The 19,867-nt window shown below is 44.9% G+C and overlaps 1 protein-coding gene across 1 annotated transcript in view; it reads right to left on the bottom strand.

Annotated features, from left to right (window-relative positions):
• Nucleotides 1–3,654: 3,654 nt before the first annotated feature.
• The window catches only part of CACNG2 (calcium voltage-gated channel auxiliary subunit gamma 2), a 152,769-nt gene continuing 136,556 nt past the window's right edge, over nt 3,655–19,867 (bottom strand). The window contains exons 3-4 of the mRNA XM_003771121.3: nt 8,625–8,765; nt 3,655–7,342 (exon numbers count right to left, since the gene is read on the bottom strand). Coding sequence (XP_003771169.1) covers nt 6,807–7,342; nt 8,625–8,765 — 677 coding nt within the window. The 3' untranslated portion in view covers nt 3,655–6,806. The remainder of the gene's footprint in view (nt 7,343–8,624; nt 8,766–19,867) is intronic.

The raw sequence follows: 19,867 nt of genomic DNA, 5'->3' as shown, positions 1-19,867 counted from the left end.
TTATATCTGTTGATATTTACTGTGTTAGAAATTAAGACTGACAAAATTTTAAAATATTTATTAATCAATTAAAAAATAACAATAAAGCCAATACATATTAACATAAATAACATTCTTATGAAAAATAACTATATTTTCTAAAAGAAAAAAATTTAGTGAGAAGAGTGGTGTGTTTTACATTATATATTATATATATATATGAAACAAATCTCTTTAATGTTTGATTTATGAAAAGACAAGTGAATTCTTCTCTCTTCTTCTCCATTCCATTTATTATGACATTGTTTTGGTTGGAATACATGAAGAAAATTTGGCCTTATATAGATATGTAGTTGGAAAAAGGAGTCTTTTAATCGATAAATCATCTTAATGTTATTGTGAAAATAGTTTTGGTCCCGTAGATCCCTTTGAAAGGGCCTTGGGGATTCCTGGGAATTTGAAGAATCACTCTTTGAAAACTACTGGTATGGTGAATCGGTAGCCAGTCTGAACGCCAGTTAAGAAGCAGGTTCAAGTCTTCCTTCTGATAACACATATGTGGCCCTGAAGAAGCCAGCTGACACGACCATTCAGTGGGCTAGGCAATTCTTTAAGACTAGAATTATCTCAGTTATGCCAATCTTGGTTGGGAGATGGAACCTCCTCACTATATGAAATCTCAGCTCAGGGCCAAAAAGGAAATAAGATACTGACGTTGGAGGGTTCAAAGATACAGTGCCTATCTGGCACAAGGCAAATGGGACATTGTCCTAGGGTGCTGTCCAGGGTCTGGGCTTTTCACCCTGTACCTACAGCTCCCTGCTGGCCTATATTCTTATGTAGTATAATCGTCCTAGGCTGTCATGCTTTGAGAATCTGCTGTCGTGCTCCCCTTTTGTGGGCTGTGTGGAGGGGCAGGGAATGAATCCTCCCAGTTCAGCTGCTGTCCTCTCTGCACCATTTTCTGCCCCGATTCGAATGTTTTTGCTCACACACAAAAAATTCCTCCTTTTAATTCTGCAAAGACAAAAATTAAACTTCCCTTGCCTTCAAAGGGTTTCCATTCCCCAAACTTGAGGGGCAACATGGTGGAGTGAATGGAGTCCTGGACTTGGAATCAGAAGGAAACTGAATTCAAATCTAGCCTCTGGTACTAGCTATGTGGCCATCGACAAGTCAATGTCATTTGACCTCTCTGTTCTGTTTTCTCATCTGCAAAATGAGGAAGGGTCAAGCATCATGGAACCGAGGGTCCGTTTTAGCTCCAAACTGTGAATGGATGATCCTATGAATGTAGCCTGATTCTCCTGAATTTCTGACAAAGCTCAGTTCCCAGTAGATCACTCTGAGCTAACCTAATGGACTTTTTAGAGTAATAAGACCAGTCATCTAAAACCTTATCTAGTAATGGGTTTGTGGTGGGTACTTCTCCACCCCTATCTATGAGCTATCTAGCAAAATATTAACAAATTTTCACATAAAAGTGTCATGAGTATTGTAGCCTCCTCTGCCCTCAGAGATCCTTGGTAATATGTCCTTTTGCCTTGTAAAACCCATCTTATGGATCAAAGAATTTGCTGATTTTGCTACTCTCGTTTACTTCCCAACAAGATTTAATTAATTTTAGAAATAGCTTTCTCCTCCATCTTCCTCTCTCCATATTGGCTCTAAGGATTTAAATATAAGTGAGAGAAAGTGGCATTCTAGGTGGATATCTGTCTCTCCCTCTTCCCCATTGCTCCTCCTCACCATCCATACATTCTCCACAAAGCCCAACTGTGCCTCAGGATCCCATTCACATGTGGAATTCCAATCATGTCTAGGATGGCGTGTGTGCTCAGTTCTGGGCGCCACATTTTGATGGTCAGCAAGCTCAACGTGAAGTTTTCTATGACTCGCCAAAAACTCTGGTGGGTTCTTATGAGGGTGAGAGAGGAAGAAAGCTTTAAAGGGGCCAGTTTTGTCTTGGATGAAACTGGTGATGTGGGGAATGGGTTGTCTTAGCATTGAGATGCCGTAAGATGTCATGTATGAGTTCTTTGTTAGCCTTAAAATGCTCTGTAAATGTGAGCTATTGTTTGCTTTAATCAAATAAGTTCTCCAGCCTTGGTGATCTTCCAGTTAGGCGAGATAGCTCCTTATTAACGCTAATATAAAAGGGATTTTTATTTTAGGAAGTAGGTGGTCTAGATAAACCCGGAAGTCTTTTCACATTTGGAGATTCTCTAATTGTAGGTAATTGTCCCAGGTTCTTTGGCCCTGGTCATGCTATGTTCAGTTCTGGGCCCTGTATCTTAGAGAGGAAAGCATGAAATTATATTTTGACCCTAGAAGGGTGGCCAAGATGATGAAAGGTATGGGAAGACTAAGTGAGGCAGGTGAGGGACTAGATCTTAGAGTCTTAAACTGTGGTTTGCAACCCTGTATGGGGTCTTGTAACTGAATGTGGGGATCATGAAATTATGATTTCTTATCAGTAATATTTGATTTGTTTATTTATTTTATATACCTATATACGTGGGGTCACATAAAAATTTCTCAGCCAGAAAGGGGTTAGGGTAGAAAGGATTTAAGAAGCCCTGGACTACAATGTCTCTGAGCCTTTCAAAGGCTTTCATCTGCTTTGTACATCTCTTGTAGATATGTCATTATGGAGGTGTTGGGTGCCCTTCTCCCTTAAGTCAGAATATAAGCTCCTTGAGAACACAGACTATTCTGGCTTTCCCTCTGAAACTCGAATGCCTGGCATACAGTAAGTGTTGAATCAATGCTTATTGATTGATCAGAATAAAAGGAGATTTGTTCTGTGTAAGTCCTGGAAGAATAATAAAGAGTAATAATAGTTACTGGAAATTGATTTTATAGAAGGAGAACCTTTCTAATACGTTTAGTCAACATAAAATTCCCTGTGCAGTAGTGAGCTCTGGATCACAGGAAGTGTCCAAGGGGAAGATGAATAGCTGTCTGTCAGGGATGCTGTCAAGGGGGCTTCCTGTGTTTGGTGGTAGATGAAACTAGATGATCTCTCACCTCCCTCCCAATTCTTATTTTCAGGGCAAGAGAAACTCCATTTATAGGGAAAGATGTTGAATAAATCCACTTATTTGAGGACCGAGCTATAAAAAAAAATCTTTATTTCATGTACCAGGATTTTTTTTTTTAAGTTTTCGGCTTTTTAAAATTTTTTTTCTTTTAACAGTCTGAAAAACCCCCACAAAGTAAAGAAAAATGGAGGTTGGTTTCTTGAACTGGTCTGAACTGGAATGCGAGCCATAACCCTCTCCAGCCCCAGTCCTTTCTCCTCCCCCCAGCCCTTGCACCCTTTTCTTTTGCACAGGAATGGCTCACTCATACTCTCTGGCTCCCTCGGCCTCTTTGTAAACTCCTAGCCCCATGCGAGCCTCAAGTTCTGTTAAGAACCCTTAGCTATCCATCCCTGATTGAGCTCTATCAGGGTCAGAGCACAGGACGTCATTTTTCACTATCGTCCATTGATTGGTTGCTTGGGTGGTTTTTGTTTTGTTTTGTCTTATTTTTTGCCTTTCTCTTTAAGGTCTGGAGTCTGGGAGGAGTGGGAGAAAAGATAGATTGAGATTCAGAAGGCATCCCATCAGTCCTGCCCAGACTGAGCAAAAGCAGTAAGATGCTCATTGTCAGCTCTTTTTCTCTGTGTTGCTAGGGCCATGTTGCTCAGTTGAATGCACACAGCAAGCTGCCCAGTGTATTTCCATGCTGGGGTTGGGGCTTGGAGGGGTGGAGAGGGAGATTCAGTCCTGTGTTCCGTGCTGAATTTTAGTCCCTCCCCACCAGCCACAGGTTCCTTCTGGACTGGAGAGAACAGTAAGGAACTCGATGTTTCAGGCCCTTTTAGTGGCTGGCTTAGGCACCCCAGGGATCATAACTGGGCAGCCAGAAAAGGCTTCAGACTGGGCATGTGTCTGGAAAGGGATGAGGTCAGCGTTGACTCCCGCGGAAGAGTCAATGACTCAACCCAGTGGCTAAACCTATCCTTACACATTGGACCATTCACTGGGGAGATTTCAGGTTTGGGGAGAGTGGATGAAGGTCTGTCTCATGGAAGTGAACCCCTCCTTTTCTTTGGGTCAGGGGAGAGGACAATCCTAGCCCCTAGACAGAGACCAAATGGGAGCTTGCCCTTCATCCACTCTCCACCAGCCAGATTGCCAACAGGAGGTCTCTTCTGGCCTCCATATATGGGACTGTTGCCCAGGCTCCTAGCCGGAGGCCGGCTTCCCTCACAGAAGCTCAGGGTCGCCAGAGAGTCTGGATGACATTCTTCCTTCTGCCCACCAGGGCAACTGTTCCTGATCTTGGTCATGGCACTGAAAGAAGGGAAATGGAATAAATAGTGTTCAAAGGGACCCCTGGCACATCTTCCCTCTTTGCCAGAGCAGCAGCACAAACATGTCGAGCTAGGTTGTTCATGGAGTGTACAACCTGACTTTGACATGGATGGGGGTCAGGGAGTGGGGAGCACAGTGAGGAGGTTTTGGGATCTGTGTGTGTGTGTGTGTGTGTGTGTGTGTGTGTGTGTCTGGGTGGGGGCCCCCTGCAGGGGGGCTTGGTTACTGGGAGTATTATCGGCCAGGAGTCTGACCATGGTGGCGGGCGGGGATGGATGAGCAAGGTGAGTGTGAGAATTCCCAAGCTGGAAGGGCTCATCCAGTCCCAGCCTTCCCCTCTCCCTTTGACAGAAGAGACCAAATGACGTGTTCAAAGTCTCACAACAAGTTTGTGGCAGAACCAGGGGCCAGAATCCAGATCTCCTGGCTTCCCAACCAGAGGCTCTTTTCATGTAGGGAAGTCTCTGTGAAGATGGGAGTCAGCAAGCATGGTGTGTGTGTGTGTGTGTATGTGTGTGTGTGTGTGTGTGTGTGTGTATGTTATGGCTTTCATGAGTATGAATCAGCATTAATTGAAGGTGAGCACATGAAGTTGGATCCTAGAGGGAAAAGAGGGGAGAAGCTGAGTATGGGGGGGGGAATCTAGATAGATAATTGAGTCCAAGCGGACATGAGTCAGTGTGTGCATGTGTGAGTGTGAGTCTTCTTGGGATGTATGGTCTTTGTTCTCAGTTACTCCCTCAGTAAGTTTCTTTCTCTTAGCAGGAAGGGATGATTTTCTCATGGAAAGAGCCATTTCCCCTTTCTCTACCAGTCAGCCCTGCTCGTGTTCTTTTGGTAGTTTTTCTTGTTCTTAAAAAATTTTAAATTATTTCATTTAAATGGATTTATTTTCTGTTTTTCTCTTTACATATTCCCTGCTAATATTTAGATTTCTCTTTTTACCCCCCCCTTTTTTTTCACAGTTTAAAGCTGCAAAACAGTTAAAATAAAAATATGATCTGATTTCTCTTGCAAGGAAATCCACATATTATATTTACATGTATGTAGTTTGTAGTGTTTTTGGAGTAAAAAAAGCCACTTTTCATTTCCCTTTCTTTCTTTCTTTCTTTCTTTCTTTCTTTCTTTCTTTCTTTCTTTCTTTCTTTCTTTCTTTCTTTCTTTCTTTCTTTCTTTCTTTCTTTCTTTCTTTCTTTCTTTCTTTTTTAAAGAAACCTTTGTTATAATGTCACTGTGATCAGTTACTTCCCTGGAGTTCCCTCTCCTCTGACCCCTGGCCCCAGGGGAATAATAGGCCCCATGGCTGACAACTACTCTTCATTAAGGAACTGAAGAGTAGTGGGAAGCCTTGGGCCAAGGGGACCATTTGACCCCAGGGGACTGGGGGTGGGAGGGTTGGTGAGTCTAAACTGGGTCACTTTCATGCTTCTTCCCTATGGGAATTGAAGAGAGTGACTCTGTTTTCTAGGTCATCGAGGACAGTGACCTGTTGAATCTGTCCAATGCAAGTGGACCACCCTCTTCTACCCTCTTCCCTGTTCACCTCTACTGATCCTGAGCACAGGAATATTTGAGAAGTTGTTCCCCATGAATTTCTGGGATTTCTAAGCATCCTGGAAAGTCATGGGCAGCCTTCTTCTCTTTCCCCATCACTCTGGGGCTGAGGGGTCACAGTGGATCATCATTAAGCACTGGGAGTTTGGAAAGGGAGCAGTGGCCCACCACTTTCCTTCCTTCTCATGCTTTAGGGACCCATAAGAAACCAAGAAATCTTGACTCCCCTAAAGATCTACAAGTTCAAAGGCTAGCACTGAGTCAGAGAAGGCATGGGAACTCCTTGCTTGGGGACATTAACCCAGAGACTCCAGGGCTTGGTGGTCACTGCTAATCACCCCCAGCCCTCTCATCGCCCTGAGGACTCGGGGCTCTGTTCCCCTCTACCCCCTAAGAGGAGTCAGAGCCCACTTTGGGTTAAAAGTGAACAGAAAAGAAATCTCATTAAATTAAAAAAATAAACCCTGAAAGATTCCCAAAAGCCTCCCTCCTCATCCTTGTCTTTATTTATTTTTTAAATTTCTCTTGGTTCCCTTGGTTTTTTTTTTTATTTGTTTTTATTAAATGTTAAAATAATGGTACATGGGAAATCATGCATTTTCTTTAAATTTATTTTCTATTTTTTCTCTTTTTTAATCTCTCTTGCTTTTAAAGTGTTTTTTCTCCTTTTTTCCACATTTTTCCTGTTGTTTCTCTTCAATTCTCTTATTTTGTTTTTGTGTTTTTTTGTTGTTGTTGTTGACTTATTTTTTCTTTTTTTCTTTTTTTTCCTTTTTTGCTTTTGGAAGGTTCCCCCTTGTTGGTTTTGTTCCCCCCCAAACCCCCCACCCCTCTTTTTCCACCCCCACTGACCCTAGCCTGGCCCGGCCTTGTTCCCCCGGCCCCTACTTGGAGCTCTGGGCCTCGGCTTCATACAGGGGTGGTACGGCGGTTGGCTGTGTTGGTGTGGATAGAGTCCTTGTTCTCTTTCTGGATACAGTTGTGAACTTGGAGGAAGCTATTATCCCTGTCGGAGTTGTACGTGGCGGTGGGGGTGGTGGCGGCCTTCAGGGGGTCCCTGGTTAGGGTGTACATCGAGATCTCTGTGGAGGGCAGAGTGTTGAACCCTTTGATGCCCACAGGAGAAGCATCCCTGGAGTGGGAAGGCTCGGTAGAACGGGAGCTGGAGCGACTTCGTCTCTGGTAGCGGTAGCGGTAGCTGGGGATGCGGGTGATGGCGGAGGACTGGAGGTAGTCCGTGGCACGGGCATTGGCTCGAAGCTGTTTGTGCCGGTCAATAAACATGTGGACGGCCAACACTCCCACCATCTCGGCAATGATGAAGGACAGGGCCCCAAAGTAGAAGGACCAACCGTAAGAGTAGCTATTTTTCTTGGAGTCACTCTTGGAAGGGTCTCCAGCATTGGCTGATATGTACACAATGATGCCGATTATATTACTCAGACCTAAGGGGAAGGTGATGGGGAGGAAGGAGAGAGGGAGAAGACTTATTAGTTTCCAAGCAGCCAGTGGCAGCTGGTGCAAACTAGAAGCATTAGGAGCGAATATTGAAAATAATTCATTTTACAGTTAAGGAAACTGAAGTTAAGCAAGGTAACACGGGGACTGTGGATCCTCTCTTTAGAGCTAGAAGGGACTTAAAGAGCACCTAGACCCATCTCTTTTGCTTTAAGGAACTTTGAGAAACTGAAGCCGGGAGAAAGGAAAATGACTTATTACTATCACACAACTGCCAGACTGCAGCTCCTGGGATGCAGGTCACCTCAGAGGGCATTCAGTCCAACCCTGCCATTTTACAAATGAAGGAACGAGTCCCAGAGGCTTCATAAATTTGTCCAGGGTCACACTTATCCCTTCCAGCCTCCCCTTCTGAGCACAGTTCAGGTGCCAGCTCCTGCAGGAAGCCAGCATTCCATAACTGCCCACTCTGGCCAGGGCTCTGTGCTAGGGGCTGGGGAGACACAGAGGAAAGCAGTAAAAAAGTTGTCTCTGCTGCAGGGAAATGACATTAATGGAGGTCAAGGGTGTGTACACAGCATATAATTCACAAATGCCGCAAGAGGCAGCATGGTGCAGAGAGAAGAGCACTGGGTTTGGAGTTCAAAAGACCCGGTTCAGATTCTGCCTCAGATACTTACTAGCTGTGTGACCTTGGGCAAATGTCTTTACCTCTGTCTGCCTCCAATTCTTCACTTCTATAATCAAGGGATTGCGTTTGATACTAAGGTAATTTCAGGCTCTGAGTCTATGATGATTTGTTAAGGTCCTTTTCATCTCTGACATCTCCTGTTCTAAGGCCCCTCCCAGCTCTGACATTCTCAATTCTAAGATCCCTCCAATCTCTGACACTCCCTGTTTTAAGCCCCCTCCAGATCTGACACCCCCTGTTCAAAGCCCCCTCCCAGATCTGACACCCCCTGTTTTAAGCCTCCTCCCAGCTCTGACATTCTCTATTCTAAGATTCCACCAGCTCTAACCTTCCCTGTTTTAAGGTCCTTCCCAGATCTGACATACCCTGTTCTAAGCCCCCTCCCAGCTCTGACATCTCCTATTCTAAGCTCCCTCCCAGCTCTGATGTCCCCTGTCCTAAGCTCTTCCCCAGCTCTGACTTCTCTATTCTAAAGTTCCACTCAGCTGTGACTTTCCAAGTTCCAAGGCCCCTCTCAGCCCTGACATCCCCCGACCTATCTGGCCATAGAAGTGCCCATCCCGCCATCAGCCCTTTACCTGCAGACACGAAGAAGATGCCGGCACTCAGGATGATGTTATGTCGGGTTTTATAGAACTCACTGGCTGCGATGCAGAGGCCCCCCATGAAAAGCAGAATCACACTCAGGATGGGGAAGATACTGGAGGCCCTCACAGCCCCTGCGAAGTAGAAAAAAGGAGTGGGAAGAGAGAAAACAAGTTGGTGGGAGATGTCGAGTACATGGGAATAGGGGGAGAAAAGGAACACAGAGGTATGGGTAAAAGAGCTGGGGAGAGGAAGGAGAAGCAGTGAGGGGGAGAGAGAAAAGCCAGGAGGAAGGAGAGCTGAACATGTTGGGGACAGAAGGAATGAAAAACATGACGGGGAAAGGACAAGAAGGGTGAGAAAAGAGGGAATGCTTGTGATGGAAAGGAGAGAAGAGCAGACAATAAAAGGCTAAGGGAGCAGCCACAGCTCCCATGGGAGGGACAGGACAGACTCCACCTCTGCCCACCTCCTTATGGGAAATTAGTGGAGGCAGGCATGGGGATGGATGCTGAGAAAATATCAGGGAGCAGGTTGGGAGGAGGATGGGAAAGGCCAAGGTGGGCTGAAGAGAGACATCTGCTGTAACAGCATCTCCCTCCATGAATATTCCAATAGGTAAAAGCTTTGCTCTTCCAGTCCAGGCTTATAAAAAGTCCAGATCTTTTCCATTGCTGATCATTCATTCATCCAACTAACATTTCTTCCAGAGAGTTTTGCTCTAAAGTCTGGGAAATTATTTTAAAACATTTTGATAGCTGGCATTCGATATAACTGGTTTCCCCCGTAATCCTATGCTTTTTATTTTATGCATTTAAAAGCAGGATTCTGAGACAGAGTCCATAAACTTGACAAGAAGGCTCCAAAACATACAAGATTCAGAGTCTGCACGTCATCCTTTTATTTATGAGCATCTTGTGACGCAGTGGCTAGGTAGAAGGGGGCATATAGTGGGCAAGACCTGAATTTGAATCCTCCCTCAAGCATTTACTAGCTGTCACTTTTGAACAAGGTTTTAGTTTTATTATCTATAAATTCGTGATAATAATGCACCTCCCTCACAGGGTTTTGTGAGGATCAAACAAGATAATATCTGTGTAAATCTTGTTGCTAACTTTTAATACATTTCATTGAAATCTTTTGTTTTCTTACCACCTATATTTCCCATTGAATGTCCCCTTTCTTCCCCCAAAAGCCATTTTTTTATACTAAATAATTTTCTTATACTAAATAGTGTTTCCTGTTCCCTGTTTAAGGGGAGGGGAGTTCAGTGAATCTCAGTAACATATTGATTAGATCAGACATTCTATACAGAGTTCCATACTCATAGTTCTCCATGTTTGCCAAGAATCGCAAGAAGACACCTTTTCATATTTCTTCTTGGGACCAAGTTTGGTTCCAAATAATTGGGACTCGTTTAATTCCCATTGATTTGTCAGCAAGCATTCATTAAGCACCTTCTGGGTATGGTTCCCAGCTCATATTATCTCTATACCTATAGAAAATAGAGATGTACAGAAAGAGAGACAGAGACACACACAGAGGGAGAGACACACAGAGAGAGAAACACACATAGAAAGACAGAGAGACACGCACAGATAAAGACTAAGAGATAGAGACAGAAACAGAGACACAAAAAGAAACATAGACAGACAGTGGACAGACTGAGAGAAAGAGACAGAAAAGTGGACAAATAGAAGAATAGAGATAAACAGAAAGACAGAGACACACACACAGAGGAAGAGAGGGAGGGAGGGAGAGGGGAGAGAGATAGAGGGAAGGAGAGAGACAGAGAGAGACACACAGAGACAGAGAGACAGAAAGAGAGGCAGAGAGGCAGAGACAAAAAGAGACAGAGAGGGAGAGACACATACACAGAGAGACAGAAAGAGAGATAAACATACACAAAGAGGGAGAGACAGAGAGGGAGAAACAGAGAGCGAGAGAGAGTGACACAGAGAGAGACAGAGAGAGGGAGAGACAGAGAAAGAGAGAGAGGGAGAGAGACAGAGAGGGAGATAGAGAGACACACAGATAAAGAGAGATGAACACGTGCACGTGCGCGCGCACACACACACACACACACACACACACACTTACACACAGAGGGAAAGAGAAACCCAGAGAGACAAAGAGACAGAGACAGAGATACAGAGAAAGACAGAACTTGACAGAGATGGATAGAAATAGCTACTGTGTTGCAGTCAGCTAATAGCAATACAGAAGAGCTACACCAATGAGAGATTGGAGGTTTGGCAGAACTTGTGATACAATGTGAATTATAAACCCCAGCTGGAGAATATGGGCAGAGGCTTATTGCAGGACAGTTCAGCAAAAGCTATTTCATTTCTACTAAGGAAATATTGTTTTTGTCCAGGAAGAAAGGCCCTTGGGACGATGGGTATAAAGCTGAAAGGAGCCTCCTGAAAAGCATCTGGTTTAATCTTTACAGTTGGAGGGGAAATGGAGACCCGAGGAGGAAAATATTTGTTCAAAGTTGCACAAGTAATACAGGGAAGGGGCAGGATTTGAACTCAGGTCTTGGGACTTCAAGCCAGACTTCCTTCCCCATTACCACAGCATGGTGTCTAGGAAATACAGACCCAGGAGAAAGCATCTCCCATCTCATCACTCCCCCCCATCCCAATATTCCTCTCCCTTCTCTCTGCCATCCCTGCTTTTGCTTCATCTGCCTCCCAGGGCTTTCTCTTCACCTCTGCCTCTTAGCATTTTACAGCTTAAGTGTCACTTCTTCATGGAAGCCCTCCTGGTTTCTCCTCACCTTCCCCTAGGTCCTGCTAGGTTTTCTAGACAATCTATATAAGCTCATAAAGTGACAGATAGAATGTAAGCCCCCTGAGGGCAGGGACTGCACGACTCCTGTCTTGATTTTTTCAGTGCCCAGCACACTATAGGTACTTAGTAGGTGTTTGTTGATTAATCGATCTCATCTCTGTCTTTCAAGTACAGTGTTCTCCTCTCAGCCACGTTGGAACGATAGGTTTGAAGGTGTCTTAAACCCATTTTTCAGGTGAGGAAAATGAGTCTTAGGGAGGAGAATGGGCCTGCCTGAGGTTATACAGATGTCAGTGTCATGAGTAGGGATCCAGCCTGGATCATTTGTTCTTTCTATTAAGCCTTTTTGGAGGATTCATAACTGGGTTTGGGAGCTAAGTGGTTAAGAAAATTAGATAGGAGAGGGCAGGCAATTGGGTCCTGCCTTCTGGAGGCATAGAATGCAGTCTCGGAATGGATCATGGGAAACATACAATTCCTGGGCCCAGCCCTGGGATTGCGGGTGGGCAAGCTGGGCAGCCTCTCCCTCCCTGCCACGGGACCACAGGCTCATCAGTTTTGTGCTGGAGGCTATGTGGTCCATTTGCCCTTACTTTACAGATGAGGAAACTGAGGCTAAAGAAACAAATAATTTACCCAATATCACACAGGTGATGAGGAAGGATCTGTACTCATCCCCTTGGACCCCAAAGCCTTCTTTTGACACCATTATTGTTTTTCCACAAAAGGGTGTTTGTTTTAAATACAGATTATAAACTGATATTTTTAATGGTAGGAATTTCAGCTCTCAAATGGCCTGAGGGTTTAATGAGGTGATAAGTCAAGTCAGAGGCAAGTTGCAGGGAAGGCCTGAAGCCTGCAGTGGAGAGAGAGCAAGAGACACTCAGGGGAAGCAATTTCCAGACCAGGCCTGGGGCTCCCGAGTGTCTTGTTTCAGGTTGGTACTTAGCAGATATTCTCCCAACAAAGACTTATTGCGTGTCTTTGGCACTGTCTTCGGCCCTGTAGAAGCCCTTGCCCACTAGCACCTTACAAATACCTCAGAAATTCAAGGTACAGGCCCAGAACATAGCTAAAAAGGAAATGCTCTAGGAGCCCTCGGGAGGAAGGAATGGCAGCTGCTGAGGGATCCAAGAGGACATCCTGGAAGAGGCAAGGGTGCAGAATGTGGGAGAACCCTGAGCTAGTCCAACTCCTCACCACTCACCACTGAACTGTGTGGAGTCCCTAAAAGGCCCTTCTTAGCATCAATTCTGCTGCATCATCCCAAATCCTCGAGCTTTACCGCTCACGTTCAGACTGGACAGTGGAGAGAGAGTCAGAGGGGATGGCACTGAGTCCAGACGCTTCCTCAGGCTTCCCTGTCCTGGCCTAAGGGTCAGCTGTGACTCGGCCAGACAGGCACAATGGTCTGATCTGCCAAGTGATTGCAGAGAGACTGAGTCTCAAGGCTGATGTCCTCTGCCAGAGGTCTGGGGTGACAAGGGTTGTGTGTGTGTGTGTGTGTGTGTGTGTGTGTGTGTGTGTGTGTGTATAACAGAGAGAGAGATGGAAGAGAAAGGGAGAGAAAGACAAGGGAAAGAGAGAACGAGAAAGGGAAGGAGGGAGAGAGAAAGCCAGAAAAATGGGGGAAGGAAGAAGGAAGGGAAAGAAAAAGAAAGAAAAAGCGGGAAGGAGGGAAACAGGGAGAGGAAAAGGGAGAGGGAGGGAAGGAGGAAGCAAGAAGGAGAGAGAGAGGGAGAGGGAGACCCTGAGAGACAGAGAGTCCACATTTCCTCCATGGAATAATATGTGCAGAGATAAGCTAAGTGGTTTATCACTGAGGATGAGCCCCCTTGGTGACAGGGAAGCTCCCCCACCAAAAACTTGGGGTGTGACTACATTCCTTGCAGTCTTTGGCCTTTGATCCTGCAGGCTATACCCACCAACGTGACCCTTACTCTCTATTTGATCTTGAGTAAATCACTTAGATGTGCTCCCCCCGCTTCAGTTTTCTCATCTGCATCGTGCTGGAGAGTAGACCAGATGACTCCTGAGATCCCTTCCAGCTCCAGGAGGGCTGTGATTCTCTGATCCCTTTTATCTTTCCCATTCCAAATTTACCAGTCTAGACAGTACTCCTTCCCTTACTAGTAGAGAGAAGGAATACTAATATCTGGCACAGAGTAGCAGATGCATCAGGAAGGAAAGAAGCATTTATTAAGCACCTATTATGTGTCAAACATCCTACAAATTTGATCTCATATGATCCTCACAGCAACCTATGGAAATAGGTTCTTTTTCTTCTTCTTCTACTTCTTCTTCTTCTACTACTACCTACTACTAATGATGATAATTATGATGATGATGAAAATAATAATAATGGTACCTGCCATTATTATCCCCATTTTAGAGTTGAGGAAACCGAGGCAGAGAGAACTTAAATGACTTGTCCCAATTTCCAAAGCTAATAAGTATCTGAGGCTGGATATGACTCCAGATCTGACATCCTATCTGTTTCACTGCCTAGCTGTCCCCTATATTATCAGGGCCTTTTCCTGAGATAAGGTGCTTGGAATGGAACATCCACAGTAGACATGATCTGAGAGGGCAGCATACAGAGGGGGTCATTACTTCCCTTGGGTTATTATTATTCATTAAGGCAGCTTAAGATCAAATTAAAAGATTAATTTTTTTTGGCTGCTGTGGCATGTTGTTGATTCACATTGGACCTGTTCTTGTGAATTTGACTACCCCTTGTTTCTGTGAATTTGTCTACCCATATTTCTCTTCCATTTCATGCTTGTACAGTTGGATTTTTGGAACACAAAAAGGTAAGATTTTACATTTATCCTTCATGTACTTTACCAAAATGGAGGAGAAAGTAGTAACAACAACAATAATAAATAATGATAATGATGCTACTATTAAAACTTCTCCTCTTTTTCCTCCTCCTCCTCTTCTTTCTTGTTCTTCTTCTCCTTCATTTTCTTCTTCTTCTTCATCTTCATCTTTTTCTTCATTGTCTTCTTTTTCTATTTCTTCTTCTTCTACTACTACCTACTACTGATGATGATAATTATGATGATGATGAAAATAATAATAATAATGCCTATCATGGGTAGTAATCCCATAAGCTAAAGTACCAATATGATGGCAAAGAAGTATCAAACAAATGGGTGGATTGATTTATTTGATGACAAATCAGGATGACCAAATCTTAGATTTGGGTTATTCTTAAAAAGCCTGGACTTAACTGGTCAGTGAAAACAACACAACGTACTAATAGATGCTGAGCAACAAACCAATTCAAGCTGTAAAAAAATTGAGCACTTGCTGAATACCTAGCAACACACAGACTGGCAATAAGAATTCTATATCCTAGACTCCCTGTTATTAAAAAAAGACAAACAAAAAACTCTGATAGATGACAAGTCCACCTATTCCAAACAAACCTCAAAATGTCCCTTGAGAATCCATTGAATAAACTCTATGGAAACTGGACCATTATCATAGATGGAACTGTTACCCATAAATACCCGCTTAGAACATTCATTGACACTAATATAAGAACAGCAGTTTCAATTGATGTCCCTCTACCAAATGCAACCTCCAAACACTGGGGAACAAGAAGCTTTCAATATAAACTTTCAACATAAAGAAACCTCAAAGAAGAAATCAAAAGCTCATGGGTACAGACAAGGTCTTTGTCCTGCCTGCTACCAAAGATGCTTTGCAGTAAGCCTCCAGAGAATGAGCTCATTGCCAACGTATTTATTCAATGACAAAGGTCAGCTATTTTTCCCACCTGTGTGAATGTAAAATATCTGTAGAATGTAAAATAAAAAATATAAAAGACTCGTGGTCAAGGAAATGATACTCCATTTCCCACCTCTGGCTGTTTGTACTGTCTGCTTTGCCTGACAGCTCCCTTTTCCTCCTGGCTTTCCTGGTTTCTTTCAAGCCTCAGTTTCCACAAGAAGCCTTCCTTAGTTCCTGGGATACTAGAGTCTTCCCTTGGAGATTACCTCCAACTTATCCTGTGTACATCCTGTTTGTTTATAATTATTTGCAGATCGTCTCTGCTGCTTGAGAACAGAAACTCTTTTGGTCTTGCTTTTTATTTCCAGCACTTAGCACATTACCTCACATGTAATAGGTGCTTAATAGATACTTTCACAATAGCTTTTAATAGTTAGCATTCATAGTGTACTTGAAGATTTATAAAGCACTGCATCTCATTTCATTCATACAACAATACTGGGAGGTAAATGCTGTTTTTCTTCCCATTTTACAGATGGAAAAGGGATGGTAACATTTATTAAGTCCTGACTATGTGCCAGGGACTGTGTCAAGTTCTTTAGAAATATCTCATTTGATTCTCGCAATGACCCTATGAGATAGGTGCTAAAAAAAACTTATTATAACTCCCATTTTGCTTATATTCACTCGATTCCATGCATTCTGCCTTGTATCTCTGGACACCAGGGGAATGGCCTGTTCAAACCTGGCCAAATCCACCTTGAGTCTAGCTCGAGGTAGGGAACGTCTCCTCTGGACTGGTTTTGCGATGTACTGAGCTCTTCCCTATCCTTGGGGATTCACCCCGAGATGCTGCTTCACACAGAACGTTTTCAAGGTTAATAGATCGAAAAAAGTGACCTACTTTTAATCCATTTGTGTAAATTTTTAGTCTGTCATTCCTGATGTGTGGTTATTTCCAACTTCAAGATTAACGATCCGCTAGTTTCTTTAAAAAACTCATCCTCGCCAAGGCACTGATGCTCAGAGGCAGCCTCTGAGAAAGAACAGATGGAATGTCTCGGGTGCCCCTCCCCCTCGGCTCTGCTGAGCCAAGGAGCCCCATTGTGGAGAATTCAGCTCCTGGATACCCCCTACCCCCTGCCTTGAACCCCTCCTCTGGGGAACTGGACCTTCACTGGGGTTCTGAGAGCAAGCTGCCTGGTATCAGGGGCTGGCCCAGGGACCCATCCAGACCACACAGGAAGCTCCTTTGTGCACAGATTAGGCCTTTAACTTGCTACATGTCACTTGAAGAGGAGAACTTAGGACAGAATGTCAGAGCTAGGAGAATGTGCAGGGCTGGGGAGGGGGCTTTAGAATAGGAATGTTGAGTTGGAGGGAATTGAATAGGGAGGTAGGGGTTGGGGGGTTAGAATAGGGATGTTAGAGTTGGGAGGGAGTTTAGAAATAGGGTGTAGAGTTGAGGAGGGTTGAATAGGGATGTTGAGTTGAGGGAGTTTAGAAGAGGGGATGTTGGGAGTGGAGGGAGTTGGGATGTTGAGATGGGAGGGAGTTAATAGGAAATGTTAGAGTTGAGGAGTTAGAAATAGGGATGTTGAGTTGGGAGGGAGTTGAATAGGGAGTAGAGTTGGGAGGGAGTTGGGGATGTTGGGAGATGGGAGGGAGTTGAATAGGAAATGTCAGAGTTGGGAGGGAGTTAGAATAGGGATGAGAGTTGGAGGGAGTTAGAATAGGGATGTTTGTGGGGGGTTAGAATAGGGATGTTAGAGTTGGAGGGAGGAACAGGAGATGTTAGAGTTGGAGGGGGTTAGAATAGGGATGTCAGAGTTGAGGGAGAGAAGAGGGGATGTTGAGTTGGAGGGAGTTGGGGATGTTAGAGATGGGAGGGAGTTTAGAAAGGAAATGTCAGAGTAGGGAGGGAGTTAGAATAGGGATGTTGGTTGGAGGGGTTGAATAGGGATGTCAGAGTTGAGGGAGTTAGAAGAGGGGATTAGAGATGGGAGGAAGTTAGAATAGGGGATGTTGAGTTGGGGAGTTGAAGAGGGGATCAGAGATGGAGGAAGCTTAGAAAAGGGATGTGGAGTTGGAGGGAGCTTAGAGAGGGGATGTCAGGGCTGGAGGGAGCTTAGAACAGGGATGTCAGAGCTGAGGGGGCTTGAACAGGGATGTCAGAGATGGAGAAGCTTAGAACAGGGATGTCGGAGTTGAGGGAGCTTAGAACAGGGGAGGTCAGGGCTGGGGGGGCTTAGAACAGGGATGTCAGAGTTGGAGGGAGCTTAGAACAGGAGATGTCAGAGTTGGAGGGGCTTAGAAAGGGATGTTAGAGTTGAGGGAGCTTGAAGAGGGGATGTCAGAGTTGGAGGGAGCTTGGGGAGTAGATGGAGGGAGTCAGAATAGGAAATGTCAGAGTTGGAGGGAGTAGAAAGGGTGTAAGCTGAGGGGCTTTAGAAATAGGGATGTGAGTTGGGAGGGAGCTTAGAACAGGGGATGTCAGAGCTGGGAGGGAGCTTAGAACAGGGGATGTCAGAGCTGGGAGGGAGCTTAGAACAGGGGATGTCAGAGCTGGGAGGGAGCTTAGAACAGGGGATGTCAGAGCTGGGAGGGAGCTTAGAACAGGGGATGTCAGAGCTGGGAGGGAGCTTAGAACAGGGGATGTCAGAGCTGGGAGGGAGCTTAGAACAGGGGATGTCAGAGCTGGGAGGGGGCTTAGAACGGGGATGTCAGAGTTGGGAGGGAGCTTAGAACAGGGGATGTCGGAGCTGGGAGGGAGCTTAGAACAGGGGATGTCAGAGCTGGGGAGGGGGCTTAGAACAGGGGATGTCAGAGTTGGGAGGGAGCTTAGAACAGGGGATGTCGGAGCTGGGAGGGAGCTTAGAACAGGGGATGTCAGGGCTGGGAGGGAGCTTAGAACAGGGGATGTCAGGGCTGGTGGGGTGGGGCTCTTTTAGGCAGGGAATGTCAGAATTGGAGGCACCTTAGACCAGAGAATATTAGAACAAAGGATTTTAGAACTGGAAGACACTTGCAAACATAATATTAGAACTGGAAGAGACCTTAGTAAATGTTTACTAGACCTACAGCCTCTTATTTCAGATGGAGAAACTGAGGCACAGAAAAGGTACTTTCTTTTCTCAACACCCTCTTGGGAATGAGGAGCTGTCTCTGGTTGCAGCAGTTTGAAGGACAGAGGCCACTAGGTGGCGTCATAGTGCTCAGAGTGCTGGACAGAGCCCTGGAAGAGGCGACTTCAAATCCATCCTTAGATGTTTGCTAGTTGGGTGAGCCTCAGGAAGTCACGGCACTCCTGTTTGCCTCAGTTTCCACATCTGTAAACTGGGGATAAAAATAACACCTACTTCCCAGTGTTCTTATAAAGTTGAAGGTTTTTTTTTTTTGATATTTGCTTTTTATTTTTATTTTTTAGGGTTTTTTTGGGGGGTGGGGAATGATACTTGTAATGTGCTCTGGAAACCTTAAAGTGACTCCTTAAATACCAGCTATGTTAATATAATTAGCGAAAAACCACACATCCTCTATTAGACATTAAAATGCATCTGCATCCCTGAAGCTGCTGTAGGCAAACGGCCACCAAATGGTCAGCGGGAGGCTGCCAGGACCGGCCTGGGGTGTGCGTGTGGTCTGACTCCTTAACCACCTTTATTGCTTCCCTGGACCAACACTTCAGCAAGCTAGCTGCAGTGGCGGTTGTGAGCCAAAGGAAACCGGCAGAATGAGAACATCAGAGCTAGAGAGGCTCTTAGAAGCTGCTGTATCCAATTGCCTCATTTTACATTGGATGGAAACTGAGGCCCAGGGAGGAGAAGCATCCGGCTTGTTGTTACCTAGCCAGGTCTTTGAACGCATCCCAAAGTTCCTTGCTCTTTCCCTGACTCTCTGCTACCTTTTCATCCTTCATTTGTCAATTGTTAATGTGACCAGCACCCCGTGGGCACTGCCCAAAGGCCTGGGCAGCCTCAAGCCAAGCCAAGCATCCCAAGAAACTTCTCAGAGAAAATCAGTCATCAATCTGAGAGTGCAGGGTTTCTGGGAGTCCCAAGAAAAGCACGTTGGGGGAGAAACCAGACATCTGCAAGGCCTCCTGTTTCATTTCCCAAATCCCCGTAGCTGCTGGATGGACCTCATGCCTCCTGGGAAACAAAGATGCCAGGATGGATCTGTCTTGCTGCTTTGATTGGAGAGGCCATTGCTTAAAGAGACAGCAGTGATCCATATCATAAAACACCGCCTAAATTTTTAATATGATCGATCTGAGTGTAACAGAAGCCAATTTAGCCTGGTGAGGAAAGGCAAGGCCCCACTGGGCACAGAGCCTCACAGCTGCCCTGAAAGGGATCTGAATGAGGGGCCAGATGGCCCTCGGTGAGGAAGGAACCTTCCCTGAAGGCACTGTCCTTGAAATCTCTGGGTGGGCGGCTTGGGAAAAGGGTAGCAGAAAGGAGTGAGGTACTGTCCTGAAGGGAGTCTGCATCTGGGGTCGGATACTGACCTAGAATTATTACCTGAGTTTCCAGGTTTTTCCTTCTTTTTTTTTTTTTTTTTAATACACATTTCTTTATGAGTCATGTTGAGAGAGAAAAATAAGAATGAAAGGGAAAAACCACAAGGAAAAAAAACAGGAAAAAAAAGAGGGGAACATAAAACGTTTTGATTTACATTCAGTCTCTGCCAGGTTTTC

This window comes from Sarcophilus harrisii, chromosome 5 (genome assembly GCF_902635505.1).
Source record: "Sarcophilus harrisii chromosome 5, mSarHar1.11, whole genome shotgun sequence".
NCBI lineage: Eukaryota > Metazoa > Chordata > Mammalia > Dasyuromorphia > Dasyuridae > Sarcophilus > Sarcophilus harrisii.
This window is presented reverse-complemented; position numbering and strand designations above follow the sequence as displayed.